The sequence below is a fragment of the Cnephaeus nilssonii genome (assembly GCF_951640355.1).
Source record: "Cnephaeus nilssonii genome assembly, chromosome: 6".
In the NCBI taxonomy this organism is placed as follows: Eukaryota; Metazoa; Chordata; class Mammalia; order Chiroptera; family Vespertilionidae; genus Cnephaeus; species Cnephaeus nilssonii.
The window spans coordinates 100,752,423-100,775,943 of record NC_137077.1 but is presented as its reverse complement, the minus strand read 5'-3'; the positions used below and the strand labels follow the sequence as shown (position 1 = coordinate 100,775,943).

At 43.0% G+C, this 23,521-nt stretch overlaps 1 protein-coding gene across 6 annotated transcripts in view; it reads left to right on the top strand.

Moving 5' to 3' along the window:
• ZMYM2 (zinc finger MYM-type containing 2) overlaps window positions 1-23,521 on the top strand; it is a 179,806-nt gene that overhangs the window by 123,193 nt on the left and 33,092 nt on the right. For all 6 annotated transcript variants that reach the window (XM_079775649.1, XM_079775647.1, XM_079775648.1 and 3 more), the window contains 7 exons: window positions 4,185-4,314; window positions 5,034-5,149; window positions 9,102-9,273; window positions 10,806-10,931; window positions 11,976-12,070; window positions 14,631-14,799; window positions 14,979-15,130. In XM_079775649.1, the coding sequence (XP_079631775.1) occupies window positions 4,185-4,314; window positions 5,034-5,149; window positions 9,102-9,273; window positions 10,806-10,931; window positions 11,976-12,070; window positions 14,631-14,799; window positions 14,979-15,130 (960 nt within the window). The remainder of the gene's footprint in view (window positions 1-4,184; window positions 4,315-5,033; window positions 5,150-9,101; window positions 9,274-10,805; window positions 10,932-11,975; window positions 12,071-14,630; window positions 14,800-14,978; window positions 15,131-23,521) is intronic.

Below are 23,521 nucleotides of genomic sequence, written 5' to 3'. Positions count from 1 at the left end.
TTTCATGACCGGTTTGGTAGTATAGTGCATATGGCTGGTGTCAGTCCAGATATAGAGATTATGTGTTTCTGTCTGCCAAGAGCATCTCCTTCTGCTGAAAAAGGCTCTCCCGCCCCATCATTTAAGCAACCCTATCCTATATAATCTATCTATACTACTAAAAGGGTAATATCCTAATTAGACTGGGTCGACCGGCCATCTTCTGGACGCCCGACTTCTTTCCAGACAAAGCCATCGTGGTGGGGGCAGAGGCAGAGGCAGTTAGGGGCGAGATCAGGCTGGCATGGGAGGGCCGTTGGAGAGGAGATCAGGCAGGCAGAGGCAGTTGGGGGCAAGATCAGGCTGGCAGGGGAGAGCAGTTAGGGGTGATCAGGCAGGCAGGCAGGTGAGTTGTTAGCAGCCAGCAGTCTCAGATTGCAAGAGGGATGTCCAACCTCATGTCCCACAGGGTCTAAACCGGTGGTTGGACATCCCCCAAGGAGTCCCTGATTGGAGAGGGTGCAGGCTGGGCTGAGGTACACACACACACACACACACCCCGTGCATGAATTTTGTGCACCGGGTCCCTAGTGTTCTTATAAAAAGTTAAATGCTGAATCTGATTTACATCAAACCTGATTTACATCACTGTGTACATATGTACTCACATTAATGAGTACAAGTACTACTGTCCAGTATGTGTGTACTGCATGTATACATGTTTGTTGAGAGTTGATGACCACTGGAGCAATTACATAGCAACTAGAAGCCCGGTGCACGAAATTCATGCACAGAGGGGGCTTGTCCCTCAGCCCAGCCTGTATCCTCTCCAATCTGGGACCCTTAGAGGGATGTCCGACTGCCCGTTTAGGCCCGATCCCAGGGGGGAAAAGGGGCCTAAACGGGCAGTCGGACATCCCTCTCACAATCCAGGACTGCTGGCTTCCAACTGCTTGCCTGCCTGCCTTCCTGATTGCCCCTAACTGCTTCTGCCTGCCAGCCTGATCACCCACCTAACCACTCCGCTGCCAGCCTGGTTGATGCTTAACTGCTCCCCTGCCAGCCTGTTTACCCCTAACTGCCCTCTCCTGCAGGGTTGATCACCTCCAACTGCCCTCCCTTGCAGGCCTGGTCCCTCTCAACTGCTCTCCCTTGCAGGCCTGGTGCCTCCCAACTGCCCTCTCCATCTTGTAGTTGCCATCCTGTGTCCACATGGGGACAGGATCTTTGACCACATGGGGGCAGACATATTGTGTGTTGGAATGATGGTCAATCTGCATATTATTTTTTTATTAGATAGGATAGAGGCCTGGTGCACAGGTGGGGGCCAGCTGGTTTGCCCTGAAGGGCGTCCAGGATCAGGTGGGGGTTCCCTTGGGACGTGGGGCAGCCTGGGCAAGGGGCCTGTGGTGGTTTGCAGGCTGGCCACGCCCCCTGGCAACTCAAGCGGAGGCCCTGGTATCTGGAATTTGTTTTCCTTCTACAATTGAAACTTTGTAGCCTGGAGCGGAGCCAAGCCTGCTGCTCCCTCCGCGGCCGGCAGCCATTTCTGTTGCAGTAAATTCACCTTTTATAATTGAAACTTTGTAGCCTTAAGCGGAGGCTGGGCCCGGACAGGGTGTGCGGAAAGCTTTGCTTCCCCTGTTGCCGCCGGCAACCCTGGCCTGCTCCTCAAGCTCCATTCTGCCGCCATTTGTTTGAATTTGTTTACCTTCTATAATTGAAACTTTGTAGCTTGAGTGGAGGCTTAGGCCTGCAACAGCTCGCAGAAAGCTTGGCTTGCTCTGTTACCTGGGAAACCTTGCTCTCTGTGGTTGTAGCCATCTTGGTTGGGTTAATTTGCATACTTTCTCTGATTGGGTTGTGGGCGTGGCTTGTGGGCGTGTCGATGGTACGGTCAATTTGCATATTACCTTTTTATTAGGTAGGATTAGGGGCCCAATGCATTTATTTGTGCACCGTAAAAGAAACTGTGGGCTGCTAGGCTGCAGTGGGCACAGGGGCGGGTCTTGGCCCATCCTCCGTGCCTCCACCTGGCCCCTGGTCTCCTGTCTGCCGGCAACCCTACTCATACCACCATCGCTTCCACGCGCTGATGGCGCCGGCCACCCTTGCACCTTCTGACGGAAGAGCGATTGGGGTCAGTGCCAGCAGTCAGTGCAAGTGGGGCTGGCACTGTCAGCAGGTGCGACAGTGGCTGCTGCCCTGATGATCCTTCAGTAGCAGGTCGAGGTGGAGAAGCTCTCAGGTGATTGGGGTTGGCAGCAGCTGCTCGCACCCACTAACGGCGCTGAGTGATCGGGACCAGCGCCAGGTGCTAGCAGCGGGTGCGAGCAGTGGCTCCGGTGCCGGCTGCTGGTGCGAGTGGGGCTGTTTCTGGCAGTGGGTGGGAGAGGTGGCTGCCAGCCCTGATTGCCACTCAGTAGCAGGGGGGTGGTGGAGAATCCCTGATGGGTGATTGGAACCGGCAGCTGCCACTCAAACCTGCTGATGGCGCCGAGCAATCGGGGCTGGCGCTGGGTGTCAGCAGCGGGTATGAGCGGTGCCGGTGCTGGCAGCAGGTGCCAGCACCGTGTGGGACCGTGGTGTGTGGGAGCAAAGAATTTTCAGTAACCACCAGAGGCTTACCCCGATGACAGCGACAGGGGCCCCGTCTTGGTCTGGCGGCCCCCGCTTACCTCCACCATCCTGCTGCGGCCAGTGCCCACCATGTTCTGCGCTCTGCTGCCTGCTGCTGACACCCACCATGGTCCACATGTGCCCCTTGGTGGTCAGCGCACATCATAGTGACTGGTTGTTTGGTTGTTCTGCCGTTTGGTCTATTTGCATATTAGGGTTTTTTGTATATATAGATGCTATAATCATAATGTTAAAAAGAAATGCTGCATATCATTAAGTGTAAGAAATATGTATTAAATAAAGTGTTTCAACAGAAACAAGATTATGTATTGATCTGTTAAAAATATGACCAGAGGTTGGCAGGAACCTACCCCTGTATTTCTTTTTAGAGCAAAGGTTTAGTGTTCATGGTGACTGTAAAACAGAACTACAAGTGAACTGAGTGTGTTAATATTCTGTGTTTTCCCCGTCATTGGGTGATATGGAGAGCACCTTATCTTTAGTTCCTTTTGCACAGAGCTTCAGCTTGTTTTCAATTTTGTGTTTTCCCATTTGCAAATAATGCTACAGTGAACATAGCGAAAACATTTGAGAGACTATAAGTTTCTAAAATTACATTTGTGCCCTAACTGGTTTTGCTCAGTGGATAGAGTGTCGGCCTGTGGACTGAAGGTTCCCAGGTTCGATTCCGGTCAAGGGCATGTACCTTGGTTGCGGGCACATCCCCAGTAGGGAGTGTGCAAGAGGCAGCTGATCAATGATTCTCTCTCATTGATGTTTCTAACTTTCTATCTCTCTCCCTTCCTCTCTGTAAAAATCAATAAAATATATTTAAAAAATAATTACATTTGTTGTGACATGGGAAATATATGACTTAAAGTTTGGTAATTTTTTAAATCATTGTTCTTAATCCTTTCAAAGTTAGTACCATGTATAAGCTGTTTATCCAACAGAGGGAGCTAGAGTATCACATAGACATACTAACTACAGGAACTTTTTTCCTTTCTCAAATAAATTTAAAAGAGCCAAGATATTTTAAAAATTCTGACTCATAACCTTGGTTTTGCACCTAAAAATGAGGTGTGTTATGTTTTTTAAAATAAATTTTTTATTGATTTCAGAGAGGAAGTTAGAGGGGGAGAGAGAGAGAGAGAGAGAAACATCAATGATGAGAGAGAATCATTGATTGGCTGCCTCCTGCACGCCCCCTACTGGGGATCGAGCCCGCAACCCAGGCATATGCCCTTGACTGGAATTGAACTTAGGACCCTTCAGTCTGTAGGCCAACACTATCCACTGAGCCAAACCGGCTAGGGCTTGTGTTATGTTTTTAAAAGACATGCTGATGATATCCTTTCAAGGTAACACAGATCTGTAGAATGACCAATTACTACTGCTTTTCCAGTGGCCAGGATAGATTCCTTCTATCCTAACTGATTCTACCAGATTAAGGCTGTGGTAAACATAATATTAACAGCATAATTTGGTTATACTCTTACTGTGTTCCCTTCACAGGCACTAAAACCCAGTATCTATTCCCAGCAAGAAGTAATAAAAATAAAATGTTTCTCTTTGCCTCTCTGTAGGGTTCAGCACCACCCCCTTCTCCAACACCCAACAAAGAGATGAAGAATAAAGCGGTTCTTTGCAAACCTTTAACGATGACAAAAGCTACTTACTGTAAACCTCACATGCAGACCAAATCTTGTCAGACAGGTAACTTTGGGGGGGGAATTTGACTTATAAACTTCCCTGTATTTATACCTCTCTTAATGAAATTCCAGGTTTTCTCAAATAGTAGGCTATGAATAAATTTACTTTATTATTTTCTGTTGATTTTGCCTGTTTAATTTTAGACATTACCTTGAGAATATAACATATTATTTAAAATCATTTATGAAAATTAATCTCTGATAAAGGCCTACGATACAAATTAACGTTAACAGTGAAATAATGTCATGGCAAAATTTTTTGGCTAAGACATACTAAAGTTATAGCACTCCCTCTGACCATCATCTCTAAGTGTGATCTATAATAACAGCAATGCTGTTTCCTTCTCAGAATGAGATGAAATAATTCAAATATATATTTTCATCAAATTTAAATGTTAGGTATATACTGATTTTTAGATTAAATAAATCTTTTTGTGGGGAAGGTGAGGGAAATTTGTAAGGTGTCAGAAACTATATATTGTTTTTTAAAGGTTGTTTTCTTTCTATTAAAATAAAGTTCTTAATTCTGTTTGTATTCCCTATAAGAGAACAGCTACTTCATTCAGTTTTTTTTTAAATTAACTAATTTTGCGAAAAGTGGGAATTTATTTTAAATGGGGACTGAGACACTTAAGTTTTTCTTTGTTACCACATTATTTTAACACTGAACACTTTGTATCAGTGCTAGTTAACGAGCTACCTCATCGCATGTTGCATTTGCAGATGACAATTGGAAGACAGAGTATGTCCCAGTGCCTATCCCTGTGCCTGTATATATTCCAGTGCCTATGCACATGTACAGCCAGAATATTCCTGTCCCCACTACAGTTCCTGTTCCTGTAAGTTGGATTTCAACTTATTTTCCATTGTGAGATTTATGAGGCATGGGTGGGAGAACAGTGTTGTTGCAGTTACTGCTTCAGTGAAGCTAGCAAACGGGGTTGAGCCGGCTTTTCTTCAACAGTTAGATATAGGTGTGTGCTTGAATCTCTCTTGGTGATGACGCTGTATAGAATTGGGTATATGTTCATCTTTGAGAGTGAAGTTCAGCAGATGTCTATGTTTGCTTTATTTCCATTGTATTTTATATTGGTTCATATTAAATAAAAATATTTGTGATGCTGTTTTAGGCTTAGAACTGAAACGTGGGTTAGAGTTGTATACCAAATATTATTATACTTTATTATAAATCATTTGCAATACTTAGTACTCTTATGTCAGGGCTTGTCTATTGTAGCCTCCTGGGGGACAGCTATTGGTTTCATTAAAATTAAGATGTAGAAATAAATTATCTGTAATGTTATTCCAGCTCTAAAATTGCTGGTAGTTTTTAAATATAATATATCAGTTAATAACATATTAGATTATTAATCTGTACTCCAAACATGAACACTGTTGGAGATTTTTCCAGGTGGTTACTCTGTGCTTATATGTCATACTAGAGGCCTGGTGCACCAAATTTGGGCAAGGGTGTGGTCCCTAGGCCTGGCCGGCGATCGAAGCGCGAGCATCTGGCGTGGTAGGGCAGTTTCTAGCTGACCTCTGGGTCCTGGGCAGCACCTGGGCCCCCAGGCCCCTGTGTGCCCCCCTCCACCTGAGTCATGGTACCAGAGTCTCCACGTGGTGATGCAGTGAGCGTGGCCAGATGTTGTGGGCCGGGATGCATTGTGGGTCTCTGGGCTGCCTAGCAGTGCTGCACGGAAGCCAGCCAGGCAGCACGCTCTCTCCCAGCCGGCCTCGCAGACCAGCTCCTTCGTAAACCCACGGGGAGCCGGACCACCCCCTGCAGTCCTGGTGGCTATTGGGGCCGGCAGTGCCTCCAATAGCCACCTGGAAGCCCATTGGGGCCGGCAGTGCCTCCACTGCCGCCCGCTGCCAGCGCCTCGTCGCTGATGCCCTCCATGTTCCGTGCCGCCCTCTGGTGGTCAGCACACATCATAGCGAGTGGTTGAACTCCCGGTCGAGGGGACAATTTGCATATTAGGCTTTTATTATATTGAACTAGAGGCCCAGTGCATGATTGAATCATGCACGTGTAGGGTCCCCTACATGCTTTTGCTTTCGATCACGGGGGAGCTGGGTGCCTGTCTGCTGGTGCACCAGGCCTTTCAGAAGCCTCCAGCGCCGTGAAGGCTTCTGAAAGGCCTGGTGCCTGAGTGGACAGGCACCCAGCTCCCACACTTTTGCTTTTGACCGCGGGGGAGCTGGGTGCCTGTCCGCTGGTGCACCAGGCCTTTCAGAACCCTCCGGCGGGGCGGAGGCTTCTGAAAGGCCTGGTGCCTGAGCGGACAGGCACCCAGCTCCCCCGCTTTTGATGGTCCGTGCAGCGGGACATGAGCTCGCTGCCCCAGAGGCCCCTTCTGTGCCGCAGCACAACCATGGCGCAGACGCTGAGCTGGAGCCGCCACTGGCGACGGGAGCTCAGCGTTCTGCCGGCCCAATCGGCCACCCCGGCCACCCGGAGTCCCGCCCCCTTGTGCCTCCTGGCCAATCGCGGGCATAGCGAAGGTACGGTCAATTTGCATATTTGTCTATTATTAGGTAGGATATTTTACATATCATAAATTAGCCTATATAATAAAGAGGTAATATGCAAATTGACTGTCACACCCTTGCACAAGATGGCCACCCCCATGTGGTCACAAGATGGCCGCCACAAGATGCCTGGCAGGGGAGGGCAGTTGTGGGCGATCAGGCCAGCAGGGAAGGGCAGTTGGGGGGGACCGGGCCTGCAGGGAAGGGCAGTTAGGGGTGACCAGACCAGCAGGGGAGGGCAGTTGTGGGGGACCAGGCCTGCAGGGAAGGGCTGTTGGAGGGGACTGGGCCTGCAGGAGAGGGCAGTTAAGGGCAATCGGGCCAGCAGGGAAGCAGTTAGGCATTGATCAGGCTGGCAGGGGAGCAGTTAGGGGGTGATCAGGCTGGCAGGCAGGCAGAAGTGGTTAGGGGCAATCAGGCAGGCAGGCAGGCAGGCAGGCGAGTAGTTGGGAGCCAAGTAGTTCCAGATTGTAAGAGGGATCCCAGATTGAAGAGGGTGCAGGCTGGGCTGAGGGACTCCCCACCCCTCCCCACCAGTGCATGAATTTCATGCACTGGGCCTCTATTAAACACATATACATGGTGGGAGAAGCAGGGTGCCTTCATTTCTCCCTGTCAGCGTGTCTGCATTACTCAATGCTGGGTGCTTAATAAATTTTAAATATTTTTCTTATAATCATTGTTATTCCCCAAACAGAGTACTGGTTCTAGCTTCTATACTCCCATAGTACTTTTATATATATTAGAGGCCCAGTGTATGATTGAATCATGCACGTGTAGGGTCCCCTAAACGCTTTCGCTTTCGATTGCGGGGGAGCTGGGTGCCTGTCCGCTGGTGCAACAGGCCTTTCAGAGGAGCAGACAGGCACCCAGCTCCTCTGCTTTTGATGGTTCGCGGCGGGACGTGAGCTCGCTGCCCCAGAGGCCCCTTCTGTTCTGCAGCACAGCCATGGCGCAGACACTGAGCTCGTGCCGCCACTGGCGACGCGAGCTCAGCGTCCTGCCGGCCCAATCGGCCACCCCAGCCACCCCGAGTCCCGCCCCCTGCGCCTCCCTGTGGCCCAATCGTGGGCGTAGCAGAGTGATGGTAATTTACATATTGCCATTTTATTAGTTAGGATTACTGTTATAACATCAGTCATACTTCATCACTGTTGCTGGTTCATATTTGCCTTTGTAACTGTACTCTGAATTCTTTGAGTGCAAGAATTACTGCCTGTTCATCTATATATCTTCAAATTTTAATGCAGAACTTGGCAGATAAGCAGGCCATAAATTCTTGCCAACTCTGATTGATAATCCTTGCATGAAATGATGCGTTGATGATAACTCAAAAGTTATTTTTCTTTTTTCAAAAGGCAGTTGCTTGCATTCTGAGCTTTCTTTTTCACAGGTGACATCTTAGTCATGCTTTTGTTGTTGTTGTTTTGATCCTCACCTGAGGATATTTTTCCATTGATTAGAGTGGAAAGGAGAAGGGGGAGCGAGAAATATCAATGTGAGAGAGAGACACATCGATTGGTTGCCTCCTGCAGACTCCCCAACTGGGGCCAGGGATCAAGCCTGCAACCGAGGTACATGCCCTTGACCGGAATTCAACCTGGGACCCTTCAGTCTTTGTGCTGATGCTTATCTACTGAGCCAAACCGGCTAGGGCAGCATCTTAGTTTTGATAGGTGTTCTTTGCAAGGTTTTTATCCAGTACTAGAGGCCCTATGCACGAACTTCGTGCAAGAGTAGGGCTTCCTTCCTCTGGCTGCTGGCACCAGCTTCTGTCTGGCACTTGGGACCCGGGCTTCCCTCCAGCCGCTGGCAACCGGGACCCGGGCTTCCCTCATAGCCCCGACTTTGTCCGGAAGGTCATCCGGAAGGATGTCTGGTCTAATTAGCATATTATGCTTTTATTATTATAGATAGAATGATAAAGTAGACCATGTGTCAGAATAATTTTTACTTTAGAAAAATACCTTTTAAAAATTTTTAAAAAACTGATTATAGAGAGAGAGGAAGGGAGAGGGAGAGAGAGAGAGAGAGACAGAAACATTGAAGTGAAAGAGAAACATCAATTAGCTCCCTCCTGCATACGCCCTGCTGGGAATTGATCTTGCAACCCACGCATGTGCTGTGACCGGGAATTGAACTGGTGACCTTCTGGTGCATGGGATGGCGCATAACCAACTGAGCCACACCAGCCAGGGCTAGAAAAATACCTTTTAATGTTGAGCAAACCTAACAGTAAATACTTTGGTGAATTAGGTGCCAGTCCCTGTTTTTCTGCCGGCCCGGGTGGACAGCAGCGAGAAGAACCCTGCAGTAGCTGAAGAGCTAAAAAGCAAAGTTTCTTCAGATCCTCTTGATACCGAATTGCTCACAATGACAGACATGATGACTGAAGAGGAGGGGAAAACAAATGCTGCTAACATCAACAGTGAGCTACATTGTATTACACCTTGTGGATGAGTGTGTTGTTGGTTTTTACTAAGTGCTGTAATTGTTATAGTATGTTCCAGGGCATTTTAATCCTTGGTGTAGGAGTGGGGGAAGATTGTAACAAAAGTGTATTTTATGTTAAGAGAGCCAAGTTATATCTTGACAGGTGCTCTATTATGGGAAGTCAAATTTCAAGAAGAAATTTGTAGGGTCCTTTTTTAAATTGTAAAAGGATTTGACTTGCATGATCAACTAAAAATTGTTCTTGTTTTCATGGACTAGGTCAGATACAAAACTAATTTGTAGTAGACTTTAATAATCCAGACTCTTATTTTGTAATAGTTATCCCCAATTTTGTTTTATCGATAATACTAATGTCATTTGCATGATGTAAACCAGGGTTTGTTGTAACTTCTATTAGGGCAGTGATTCTAAACGTACAGCACAATGAGTGTGTTGTGGGTGTTTTTGTCTCTTGGAATATTTCTTCCCCTTAGTCCTCTGGTGACAACAGAGTACTGTTTCAATCATGAGCTAAATCCCTTTAGAGTACAATAGAAACACTATAAATTCTATGTATTTTACAATGTGACAATATTTTTGAAGCACTTTGTTAGGGAGTTAAAAATGAATTTTGTGGATTGAAATCAGTTTTTTTATTTTTTTAATTTAAAAATTGTTTTAAAATATATATTTTTATTGAATTCAGAGAAGAAGGGAGAGGGAGAGAGATAGAAACATCAGTGATGAGAATCATTGATCGGTTGCCTCTTGCACGCCCCCTACTGGGGATCAAGCCTGAAACCTGGTCATTTGCCCTTGATCAGAATCGAACCCGGACTCTTTAGTCTGCAGGATGACGCTCTATCCACTGAGCCCATCCAGCTAGGGTCCAGGTTTTTATTTTTTTTAATGAACACCCAAAATGTCAGCTTAAATTCCCTTATAGAAAGGGTAGTATTTTGTGAAACCTTTGTTTCCTGTGTGGGTGCGCATGAATGCTTGTCTGTCTTTCTGTCTTCCACTACCATCCTGAACCTAGATAAAATGCATTTCTTATTGAGGGCTGCAATACAAAAAATGCTTGAAAACAACTGATCAAATTATTAGAAGACAGTTGTATATAAGTATATATTGAATGACATGAAAAACCTAGGCCACAATTCAGGAAAAATGTTGAAAAATTGCAGTTATCCATCATTATTTTACTTTAGAAAAAAATTGATTTTACAAATACTGTCAATATCAGAGATGTTTTACTAGCAAAGCATGCCTATTAACTTTTGAAGAGGGCCAGTCAAAAACTTACAGGAGTAAAAGTTTTTGTGTACTCAAGATTATCTAATAATTATAAAGTTTATAGTAGTTAATTGCAAGATAGCTATATATATATATATATATACCTTTTCTTTTTATGACATTAAATAAGTATTCTTGTTTTGCATTTACAATTAACTGACTTTCTTTTACCAGGTGTAGGTATCGTTGAGGTCTTTTTTGATTTCTAATGACAGTGTGGATTGATTACAGGTGTAATTATCGAGCCTGACATAATTGGTTCAGATCTCTTGAAGGACTCTGACCTAGAGACACAGTCCAGCATGCCTGATGTACCATATGAACCAGACTTGGATATTGAAATAGATTTTCCCAGAGGTACTCAAAGTGCTATTTTATTCTTTTAATGTGATCTATGGTTATGGAATTTAGTTACGGAGTCATAATTGTGGTTATGATCGTTAGGCATTTAGTGTTCATGTCATTGCCTTTACTGTTCATTTTTGTCTTTTATACCCAGATAAAACTCAACAGTTAACTTTTAAAAAATATATTTTTTTATTGATTTTAGAGAGGAAGGGAGAGAGAGAGAGAGATTAAAACATCAATGATGAGAGAGAACCATTGATGGGCTGCTTCCTGCATGCCCCCTACTGGGGATCGAGCACACAACCCAGGCATGTGCCCCTGACCAGAATCGAACCCGGAACTCTTCAGTCTGCAGGCCGACGCTCTATCCACTAAGCCACACCAGTTAGGGCAACAGTTAACTTCTAAAATGACTCATAGGATTGCTTTGTAGGGACTTAAGAATTTTTAGAGCCTTAAAAAGAAACTTTGTCAAAGTAATTCATTATATAAAATTTTGAAGATAGAGAAAAGGATAAAGAAGTGTTTGTGTATTTTTTAAAAATTTAAATAAAATATCAGTAGTAATTTTCTTAAGATCCTTTTGAAAATTAAGTTGACCTTCAAAGGGAAAAAGTATTTTCAGGTCTTTGTTATAAAAGAAATGTGTTCTATTTTCACTATTTTCTTAATCTATTGATGACAAATAAGCACATTGAATTGAATGTAAAGCATTTTATTTTAGGAAAGATTTAATAGATTGGAATAGATTTGTACTGAGGTCATTTAGATCTTACAGTTGAATTTCAGGTTATAATAATTTTTCTGATACCAATTAACATGAAAATTTCATGTTGATATTCATTGTACATATTTGTTAAGAGTCTGAACAGGTTTTATCAGAACTCATAGGCCATGTTAGGTACAGAAGATCATTTGTTCTCCACCCCAGCACAGGTTGTTCCCATATACAGGTGCCTGTTTACATCCTTTGGCTATTTCTTTGTTGGCTGTGTTATATAACATAAACCTCTGCTATTACATTTGGAATAAAAGTTCTGGTTTGTTTGTCAGCTGCTGAGGAGCTTGATATGGAAAACGAATTTTTATTACCACCTGTTTTTGGAGAAGAATATGAGGAACAGCCTAGACCTCGATCTAAAAAAAAGGTATAAAATTAATAGTATTTTTGCATTTGGTTAATATCTCTATATAGTAATATCTCTATATAGCTATAGAATAAGGATACAGTGGTGCTCACTTGTGACTGGGAATATGGGAAGATATTTTGTTTTCTAGATTTAAGAGGTAAAGTCTTTATTACTTCATTTTTAGGTAATAAAAATGTCTCAGATATAATTGTAACTTCATAGAGGAAGAGTAATTATTATTGCCACTTATTTTTTATTTTCAGTTTTATCTTGATAAATGGTTGACTTAGATAAAAAGTTGACATAGTTGCAAGTAAATTCAATTCTTTGACAAGAATTGAGACTATTTTCTAGGGAGTTGTTTTTTCCGTCATCATCATTATTTTTAAAATATATTTTTATTAATTTCAGAGAGGAAGGAATAGGGAGAAATAGAAACATCCTATATAATAAAGAGGTAATATGCAAATTGACCATCACTATAACACACAAGATAGCCGCCCTCATGTGGACACAAGATGGCCGGCAGGGGAGGGCAGTTGGGGGTGATCAGGCCTGCAGGGGAGGGCAGTTATGGGTGACGGGGCTGGTAGAGGAGGGCAGTTGGGGGCGACCAGGCCAGCAGGGGAGGACAGTTGCGGGGGACCAGGCCTGCAGGGGCGGGCAGTTGGGGGGTGACCAGGCTTGCAGGGGAGGGCAGTTAGAGGCGACTAGGCTGGCAAGGGAGGGCAGTTAGGGGTGATTGGGACAGCAGGGTAGGGCAGTTGGGGGTGAACAGGCCTGCAGGGGAGGGCAGTTAGGGGCGACCAGGTTGGCAAGGGAAGGAAGTTAGGGCTGACCGGGCCAGTAGGGGAGGGCAGTTGGGGGCGACCAGGCCGGCAGGGGAGCACAGTTAGGGGCAATTGGGCCGGCAGGGGAGCAGTTAGGCGTTGATCAGGCTGGCAGGGGTGGGGGTGATCAGGCTGGCAGGCAGAAGCAGTTAGGGGCAATCAGGCAGGCAGGCAGGCGAGCAGTTGGGAGCCAACAGTCCTGGATTGTGAGAGGGATGTCCCAGATTGGAGAGGGTGCAGGCGGGGCTGAGGGACACACACACACACACACACACACACACACACACACACGTGCACAAATTTCGTGCACCGGGCCTCTAGTTAATGATAAGAGAGAATCATTGACTACGTCCTGCACACCCCTTACTGGGGATGGAGCATGTGCCCCAACTGGGAATTGAATTGTGACCTTCCTGGTTCATAGGTTGATGCTCAACCACTGAGCAACACCAGCTGGGCTCCAACATTTTTTGGTGAGACTAATCAGTGATGTTGGAATATACAGTTGATTATATCCTGTTTCATTTAAGCATATCAACACATAGGAAGACATCTCAGACACTAATAGATTCAGGTAGACCAAATTAACAGGTGTAATGGTCCTACCTAATAAAATAGTAATATGCAAATTGACCGCACCTTTGCCACGCCCAAGCCACGCCCACCAGCCAATCAGGGCAAGTATGCAAATTACCCAACAAAGATGGCGGCTAATTTGCATACGCTGAGGGAGGGAGGAGTGAAGACTGAAGACAACCTAGAAGGAAGAGGGAGGAAAAGCAGAAAGCAAGGTGGCTGCCAGAGGGAAAGCCCAGGCGGGGCAGGGCGGGGCGGGGTGGAATGGGGCGGAGCAGGGCGGGCTGCAGCGGCGCATAGGTACAGGCGCGGCGGCCGCAGGCGCGGTGGCCGCAATGCTGGCGGCAGCGGCAGCGCATGAGGCCGCAGCAGCCGCTTGCAGGATTCTTCCTGCAAATGGGATACTAGTTTTAAATATTTTAACATCAACTTTATTTTTGATTTCCAACATAAATTAAGATCCAAAGGGGAAATGAAAACTTTCACAAATTCTCCCCCCACCCCCCCAAAAAAAGAAAGAAAATGAAAAAGGAGTACCCTGCAGGAGAATGTAGTTGAACTTTTACTTCACACCACAAAAATTAACTCAAAATGAGTCACAGACCTAAATGTAAGAACTAAAAATCTCTTAGAAAAAAAACAAAAAACTCTTAGAAGAAAACATAGGCCACAATCTTCATTACCTTGGGTTTCTTAGATATAACAGAAAAAGCACAATGAACAAAAGGAAAAAAGATGAATTGGATTATGTCAAAATTTAAAACTTTTGTACAGCAAACAGTGTCATCAAGAAAGTGAAAAGGAGTTGAGTGGTCATTTCCTTTATGGTGGAATTATTATAAAGTTCTTCAATTTATCTCTTAATATTTATTATCCTTTTATTTCAGATTATTAGTTCATGTCATATATTTATTTTCTCATCAGTGACTCACAGCAAAAGTTAATAAAATGTTATTGTACACAATGGTTTATGTAGAAATATGGCATTCCTGCAGATTTATTTCAACACATGATATAGGTGACTATTCTCACATTCAAGAATACCAGTCAATTCTAAGAATATAAGTATATTCTCTTTAATTTGCATTTTTTGATTGATGGCTTACATAAAGTCATGAAATAATATAGACTTTTTTTAAAAAAGGAGATTTACAGTGGTGTTTTACTAATAGGGAGCCAAGAGAAAAGCTGTATCAGGATACCAGTCTCATGATGATAGTTCTGACAATTCAGAATGCAGTTTTCCTTTCAAGTATACGTATGGTGTAAACGCATGGAAACACTGGGTCAAAACTAGGCAACTTGATGAAGATCTTCTGGTATTAGATGAGCTAAAATCTCGTAAGTGATCTGATTTTGTTTTCCCTATGTCCTATTTAAAAGCAAGATTTTTGTTATTAACTTTTGAAAAATGTAGCTTTTATTTTACTTTTAAGTTCTTACATAGAATAAATTTCAGGGGCTTCCTTAATCTTAAGACAGTAAGTAATAACAATTACTAATTTTTTATTTCTTTTTAGCTAAATTAGTAAAGTTAAAAGAGGATCTGCTGTCTCACACCACGGCTGAGCTTAATTATGGGCTAGCCCATTTTGTCAATGAGATCCGCCGGCCAAATGGAGAGAGTTATGCACCTGACAGCATCTATTATCTTTGCCTTGGAATACAGGAGGTTAGTAATTTGCAGGCAAATTTTGAATATAATGTTAATAAGAAAGGTTGTTGTGGTAGTTTTAGACAGAAAAATGTTATGCTTCAAGAATATTAAACATAACTTTATGGAACATAATGATTCATTGCTTTATCAAGAAAGATAAAAAAATTTAATCTATGACAAAAACTAGGATATTTTAAAGGATTTTCTGAGCTTCTTTGTAATTAGGTGTTTCTGCTATAATGTGATATGTTCTTAAAAATTACCACATTCTTCAAAACTCAGTACAAAAACAAAAAAAAAAACAGGCCACTCAACGTCTGTATCTTTTGTAATACGCCTGACAAAGTTGTATGTTTGTTACCATACGTAAGATAATGACATTCCCTACTACAGTCCCAGGTATATGAATTAATACTCTGAGGCATGATGCAGATATACATAGGTCCATGCTGCTGATATGCATGTGAACAGAAAATGTCTGGTTTCTCCACATAGTTGGTCTGTTTCAGTATAGACTAGTCATGTTTTTCTAACATGTTAGAAACATTAGTTCTTTGGAATCATCTTACAAAATGAGACCATTCTTTAGGGATTTTAACAAACTTCAGCTGCATGTCTGAATCTAGAGTGACTTCGTTTTCCTTCGGAGGCAATAACTTCTGTTTCTGAAAAAATTGTATAGGTTTGAACCTAGAGATCAGAAAGGATTCTCGCTTCACATCCTGTGTGTATGTAAATGTAGTAAATAATGGAAGCAGATCTTCTTATGCAGGGTGTTGTTTATTGACCTAAAATTTAATGTTAAGCTGCTAACAGCATATTGAAATAAGTTACTGAAAAAAAACTGGAATTATCTTAATTTGCATTTTATTTATATTCTCTTCAGGATAGATAATTTCCAAAGATTATGAAAGTGGTGTGGGGAATTAACACATAGCTATACATTACTGTGTGTTCAAAGGCCATCACATATTTTGTAGTAACAATCTAAAAGAAATACAGAGGTTTTGTTTCTTCTTATTCCGACTTGATAGATTTACATGTACTTTGAGCTTCATATTTATATGGTGATACTAGGTTCACCATTCTAAAATCCCAAAACCTGAGAACTAAGATTTTCATGGAAACTCTTTTGACAGTAAAACCTGACTTGAAGAGTTGTGATGCTGTTTTCTTTATTATACTTTCAAAAAATATTCCATCTTAACCCAGCCAGTGTGGCTCAGTAGTTGAGCATGGGATATGAGCCAGGAGGTCACAGTTTGATTCCTGGTCAGGGCACCTGCCTGGGTTGCTGGCTCGATCTTGCATTGTGGGGGTGCAGGAGGCAGCTGATTGATGATTCTCTCTTGTAATTGATGTTTCTGTTTCTCCCTCTCCCTTCCTCTCTGAAATCAATGAAAATATATATTTTTAAAAATTCCGTCTTAGAATATTAATTGTAGACTTCATTGTAGAATTGTTAATGTTTCTAAACAAGTGTAGTGTGCTTCCCTAGACCACTCTAGGAATGTTGTGTAATTATGTACATGGTCTGTGTTTCCTCTGTAGAAGTCCAAAAATTTTGAATTCTGAAACATATCTGGCTTCAGTGACTGTGGCCCAGGGTTTTAGAACTGTGTATATGTTTTCCCTCCCACTTTTATTATGTTTTGTAGTAAAAAAGAATAGGCATAGCATTTGTAAATAGGCTAACCGGTGTAGGTGAAAACATCTCAATCTTCTGGTGTCAGAACAAGTTATCCTATATAATAAAGAGGTAATATGCAAATTGACCCTCACACCCTTGTGTCACAAGATGGCCACCCCCACATCATCATAAGATGGCCACCACAAGATGGCTGCCCCACGTCATCACAAGATGGCCACCACAAGATGGCCTCCCCCACATTGTCACAAGGTGGCCGGCAGGGGAGGGCAGTTGGGGGCGACCAGGCCTGCAGAGGAGGGTAGTTGGGGATGATCGGGCCTGCATGGGAGGGCAGTTGGGAGGGACAAGGCCTGCAGGGGAGGGCAGTTGGGGGTGATCAGGCCAGCAGGGGAGGGTAGTTGGGGGTGATTGGGCCAGCAGGGGAGCTGTTAGGTGTCAATCATGCTGGCAGGGTAGCAGTTAGGCATCAGTCAGGCCGGTAGGGGAGCGGTTAGGGGTGATCAGGCTGGCAGGCAGAGTGGTTAGGGGCAATCAGGCAGGCAGGCAGGCAGGTGAGTGGTTAGGAGGATTGGGCCAAAACTGGCAGTCGGACATCCCCCAAGGGGTCCCAGACTGGATAGGGTGCAGGCTGGGCTGAGGGACATGTGTGTCTCCCCCCTCTCCCCCCCAGTGCACTAATTTCGTGCACCGGGCCTCTAGTTTATTACATATAATTCTCCTTGGGAGCAAACAGGAGATGGGTATTACTTTGTGTTTGTACCATGCTGTCCACGTAGTTCGCACTCACTGACCTGGGTGATTGCTATGACTATTATACAATAGTCCTATATATCAACTGTGTGTATACTTATTTAAGGTAATTTTTAAAAAAGAGAACATATATGTCATCATTTTAGAAGTAGTTTCAACCATTTTTACTAATTAAAAAAAATTTTTTTTTAAATCCTCACCTGAGGATATTTTTCCATTGATTTCTAGAGACAGTGGAAGAGAGATTAAATTGCCTCCTGCATGCATCCTGACCAGGGCCAGGGCTGGGGAGAAGCATGCAACTGAGGATGTGCCCTTGACCGGAATCGAACCTGGGACCCTTTGGTCTGCAGACCGATGTTCTATCCACTGAGCCAAACCGTCCAGGGCAATTTAAAAAATTTTTTAATTGTAGTTGATGTACATTTTCTTAGTTTCAGGCGTATAACATAGTGATTAGATATTTATATAACTTACAAAGTGATTACTCTGATAAATCTATTACTCATCTGATAGTATACATAGTTATTACAATATTCTTGACTATATTCCCTATGCTATACTTTATATCCCATGACTATTCTGGAACTACCAATTTGTACTTTAAATCCTTTCATCTTTTTCACCTATACCCCGACCCCCTCCTATTTGGTAACTGTCAAAATGTTCTCTGTATCTATGAGTAAAAAAAAAAAGTCTGTTTATTTTATTTTATAGATTCCACATATTAGTGCAATCATCTGACATTTGTCATTCTTTTTCTGACTTATTTCCTTTAGCATAATACCATGTAGTTTCATCTATGTTTTTGCACATGGCAAGATTTCAATTTTTTTTCTTTTTATGGCTGAGTCATATTTTATGTATGCACCACTTTTAATTATATTGGCTATTGTAAATAATGCTGCAATGAATATATGGGACATATGTCTTTTCAATTTAGTGTTTTGGGTTTCTTCAGATAAATACCCAGAAACAAAATTGCTAGATTGTTCTTTTTATGGCCTTTTGTTTTAAAGTCTGTTTTGTCTGGTATTGCTACCACAGTTCTTTTTGTTTGTTTGTTTTCATTTGAACGAAATATCTTTTTTCATCCCTTTATTTCAGTCTCTGTGTGTTTCTTTTGATTTGAAGGGAGTCTCTTGTAGATAGCATATGTAAGGGTCTTGTTCTGTTGTCCATTCAGCCACCCTATGTTTTTGTATTAGAGCATTTAATCCATTTGCATTTAAAGTAATTGTTGATAGATAACTTACTTATTGCCATTTTATTCAGATTTTTTTCTCTCTTTTTTTTTTCTTTTCTGTTTTTAAAGAAGACCAGACCCTTTCACATTTCTTGAAATATTGATTTGATGATAATGAACTCCTTTAACTTTTTTATTTTTTTTTTGTCTTGGAAGCTGTTTATCTGACCTTTGATTTTAAATTTTAGCTTTGCTGCATAATCTTGGTAGAAGGGTCCTTACACTTTGAATATTTTGTGCCAATCTCTTCAGCCTGCAAAGTTTCTGTTGAGAAATCATCTGACAATCTTAGGGGAATCTCCTCCATTGTAGGTAACTACCTGCTTTTCTCTTTCTGCTTTTAAAAGTCTGTCTTTGTTTTTAACCTTTGGCCTTTTAATTATGATGTGTCTTTTTGTGGGCCTCTTTGAGTTAATATTATTTGGGACTCTGAACTTTCTGGACTTAAATGTCTATTTCCTCCACCAGGTTAAGGAAGTTTTCCATCATTATTTTTTCAATATGATGTGAATGTTGGTACACTTGAAGTTGTCTCAGAGGCTCATTACACTATCTTTTTTTTTTTCCTTTTTCTTTAAAGAGAGGAAGGGAGAGATAGAAACATCACCGATGAGAAAGAATCATTGATCAGCTGCCTCCTGCATGCCCCCTACTGGAAATTGAGCCTGCAACCCAGGCATGTGCCCTTGACCAGAAGTGAACCTGAGGCCCTTTAGTCCGCAGGCTGACGCTCTATCTGCTGAGCCAAACCAGCTAGGGCTATCCTCATTTTTTTTGGATTTTTTTCTTTTTGCTCTGTAGATTGGGTGTTTTCTATTTCCTTTTATTCCATACTAGGGGCCCAGTGCATGAAGTCTTATGCATGGGGGGTGATGGAGATCCTCAGCCCAACCTGTACCCTCTCCAATCTGGGAGCCCTCAGGTGAGCCCTCTCTAATCCGGGAGTTTCTGTCTGTCTTTGCAATCATATGAGTGAATTGTCTGAGACCCCAACCCAATTTGATTTGTTGCTCACAGAATAATAGAGGGTTTTTTTCTTCTTTGTTTTATTGGTGGAGATTTCCTGGAAGTTTTAGGATATCTTCCCTTTAATTTTTCCTAGGCACTCTGATTTTACTTATGTCTCTCACCTTTGCTTTTCCTCCATCCCCCACCGCATCAGTAATTTGCTCCAGACTCACTTTACTCTAGTGTCTAGGAGATCTGTCTGCCACCAGAACTACTATTCCCAGAATTCCTGGTGCTCCCCGCGCTCTTGGATTTCCCTTCCTGCTCTGTCTCAGTCCCATAGCCTCCCGCTCTGCCAAGTTCTCCAAGCCGCCAGCTCTCCCTCTCTGCTCTCCGTCTGGCGGCTTGGGGAGCCAAGTTTCCCAAGCCGCTCCACTCTCCGCTGGCTCTCCCGCTCTGCTCTCCGTCTGGTGCCTGTGTATGAAAATTAACCTGCCGTCTTTGTCGGGTTAATGTGCATACTCCTGATTGGCTGGTGAGCATAGCAGATGTACGTTCAATTTACATGTTTCTCTTTTATTATATAGGACTGCTGATTTGATTCTGTTGATTTCCTGTAATTCTTATATCAATTAATATCTTTATTTTTGAGTGGTTCTTTTTTATGTTTCTATCTCAATTTTTGTGTTTCTTATCACTTGGTTGAAGTTCTCACTGAGGTTCTATCATTTCCTTATAACCAGTGTTTTGAATTCTGCATCTGGTAGATTGTTTGCCTCCATTTAATTTAGTTCATTTTTGGGAGTTTTGTTATGTTCTTTTCCTTTGTGATGTGTTTCTCTGTCTCCTCATTTTAGCTGCTCCCCTGTGTTTGTTTTTGTGAATTAGGTAGAGCTGCTATATCACCCAGTCTTGGTAGAATGGACTTTTGTAGTAAGTACCCTGTAGGTGTTGCATAGACTCCCTGTCACCTGATCTGGGCACTCCGGCTACTACTTAGTGTGGATTGTGTGCACCCTCCTGTTATAGTTAAGCCTTGATTGCTGTTGGCATGTCATTGGGAGGGATTTGCCTCCAGACTGATCAGCTTAGAGAACTGGCTGTGACCACAGTGCAGGAGCTGCTGTGCAGAGGCCTACCCTAAATAGCACTTCAAAAGGATTCTGGTACCTGATTAGTCTACCCATTGAGTGTGTAGCTAGTAATGTGGTTGTGTGGGCTCTGGTGTGCTCTGAAGCTGGCCACTTACAGGGCCTCCCAGGAAGTGCAGGCCAAAATGAGCTGACATGAACTACAAAGCAGTGTGCACAGGGCTGCTACTTGTACTAGGCTTGGAGGGCCCAGGAGGGCCAACCTGCAAACAGAGGCCAACTATCACTAGTGTGGGCCTGGGGCCACTTAGCTTAGTAAGCTCTTGTTCAGGGCATGATGAGGCCAGATGCTACTTGGAGGTTTGTGAATCTTGTAGAGATTTTAGGAAATTCTGTAGCTTGAGCCAAGGCTGGCCTTTGTATGGAAAAGCCATTGAAAACAGCTTTGGTGCGTCTGAAAGTTAGGTGGGTTGGGGTCTCAGAGAATCACTAGGGTGGATTGAAGTTAACCAGGTTGATGGAGATTTAGGTATGGTGCTAGCCTGCAACAGTCTGTGGAGGGAGTCCTCAGCACAGGAAAAATGGTCTCTGCTAGCACTTCTGACTGGGAGAAAGTTGGCCCTTCATACTGAAGCCAGAAAATTCATTTTCTCCCTGTATGTCTTGATATGCCTTTCTAGCTGCTCCCCCAGTGCTGGAGCTCAGAGCCAGTGAGTCCGAGTAAGTCCTTGTGCAGACCCTTTCTGGGATTGCCTGGGACTCCAAGAGCCCTCTGTCTTAGCCACAGTCCAGCTGCTTTCCTCAGCCAACAGTTATGGGGACTTCTCTTCTCGGAACTGGAACCCTGGGCTGCGGGCCCTAGTGTGGGCCTGAGACTTCTTGCTCCTTAGGGGGTCATCTGCAGCTGGGATATCTCTTCTCATTTTAAACCGCCACATGTGGCTGTGGGACCAGCCTCTTCGGAGTCTCTGCCCCTCCTATAAATCTCACAGGGGTTGCTTTGTTGTAGTTTTGATGTGGTTGTGGTAGGATAAGAGGATAGAGATTACTTATGCACCCTCTTGACAGCCTAGTTCAACCAACTTTAGAAGTATTGAAAGAGCAATAGAGTTCTGCATGTTAACTTGGAAGGAGAGAGATTGAGTTCCAAGCTCTTGTTCTTCTTGTTTTAATTCAACTCTAGTTTATGGTATGTTTTGGTGTTTTCTATAAAATTTTCTTTAAAATGGCTTCTACTTGTAATTAAACTTAAAAACTAATATCTACATAATATAACTTTAAATCAAACAGTAATAAGAGAAAGATAGCACAATGGGGGTTTCTACCCTACCCATCTCTAGTCTATTTAGTTCTTCTCACTAGTCAAATAGTTATTGCTCTGTTAGTTATTTCTTCTGATAAATTTGCATATAGGAATACAATCGACTTTTATATATTCATCTGATACTGTATATGTACCAGTTCACTATTAGTTTCAGTAGATAAGGTGTTTTTTTTTCCCTCATACTATTTTCTACATACAAAATCATGTCATGTATGAATAAAAACAGTTTACCTCTTTCGTCCCAATCTGCATGTCTTGTACTTCTTTTTCTTGCCATATTACATTAGTTGTTTTGGTTCCACAAAAAGATGAGTGTAAGTGGTGAGAGTAGAAACATTTGCTTTGCACCTAATCCTTTGGGGAAGGTTTTTCTCCTTCCTTCCTTCCTTCCTTCCTTCCTTCCTTCCTTCCTTCCTTCCTTCCTTCCTTCCTTCCTTCCTTCCTCCCTCCCTCCCTCCCTCCCTCCCTCCCTCCCTCCCTCCCTTCCTCCCTTCTTTCCTTCCTTCCTTCCTTCCTTCCTTCCTTCCTTCCTTCCTTCCTTCCTTCCTTTTTTGGTTTTTAAGTAGGATGTTTCCTGTAGGTTTTTTATAGCTTCGTGGGACTTGATCAAGGAAGTTTTTATCTATTCTTTAGTTCAGTGATTTTCAACTGGTGTGTCACAAGAATTTTTAAAACATGTAATACCTGATTATTTAGTCAGGGGCACTGACTTAGTTTCCCTAATATTGTCAAATGAAAAAAATAACAACAGCCAATACAATAATAGCCATCTGGTGTAAGTGGCCTGTCTTTATCCATAAATATGTATTGTAGGTCATGTAATAGAATTGCATCATATTGGTCACATCACATAATAAGATTATGCCTGATTGATTAATTTTTGTTACCAGAATTCCTTACACACAACTATAGGCATTTGATTTTTCAAAAAGTCACTTTGGAGCAAAAATTATACCTATATTTTTTGTCAGATTGGCAAAAAATGTACTTTTTGGTGTGCCACAGAATTTTAGTAATTAGATTGTATATGCCAAGTGGAAAAGATTGAAAATTGTTGCCTAAGTTGGTTGAGGACTTTTCTTTTTAAATAATCTTTATTGTTGAAGTATAACATAGGTCCTCCTTCCCCCGCCCCCTCCCCCCATTAACCTCTTCCAGCCTGTTTCCATTCCCCCTTGGCCCCCCTCTCCCTCCCAGCCCTCACCACCACATTGTGTCCACAAGTTATGCATATATGCATACAAGTTCATTGGTTGACCTTTTCCCACCCACCCTCCCCTGCCTTCTCTCTGAGGTTCAATGGTCTGTTCATGCTTCCATGTCTCTGGGTCTATTTTTAAAAATATATATATTTTATTGATTTTTTGCAGAGAGGAAGGGAGAGGGATAGAGAGTT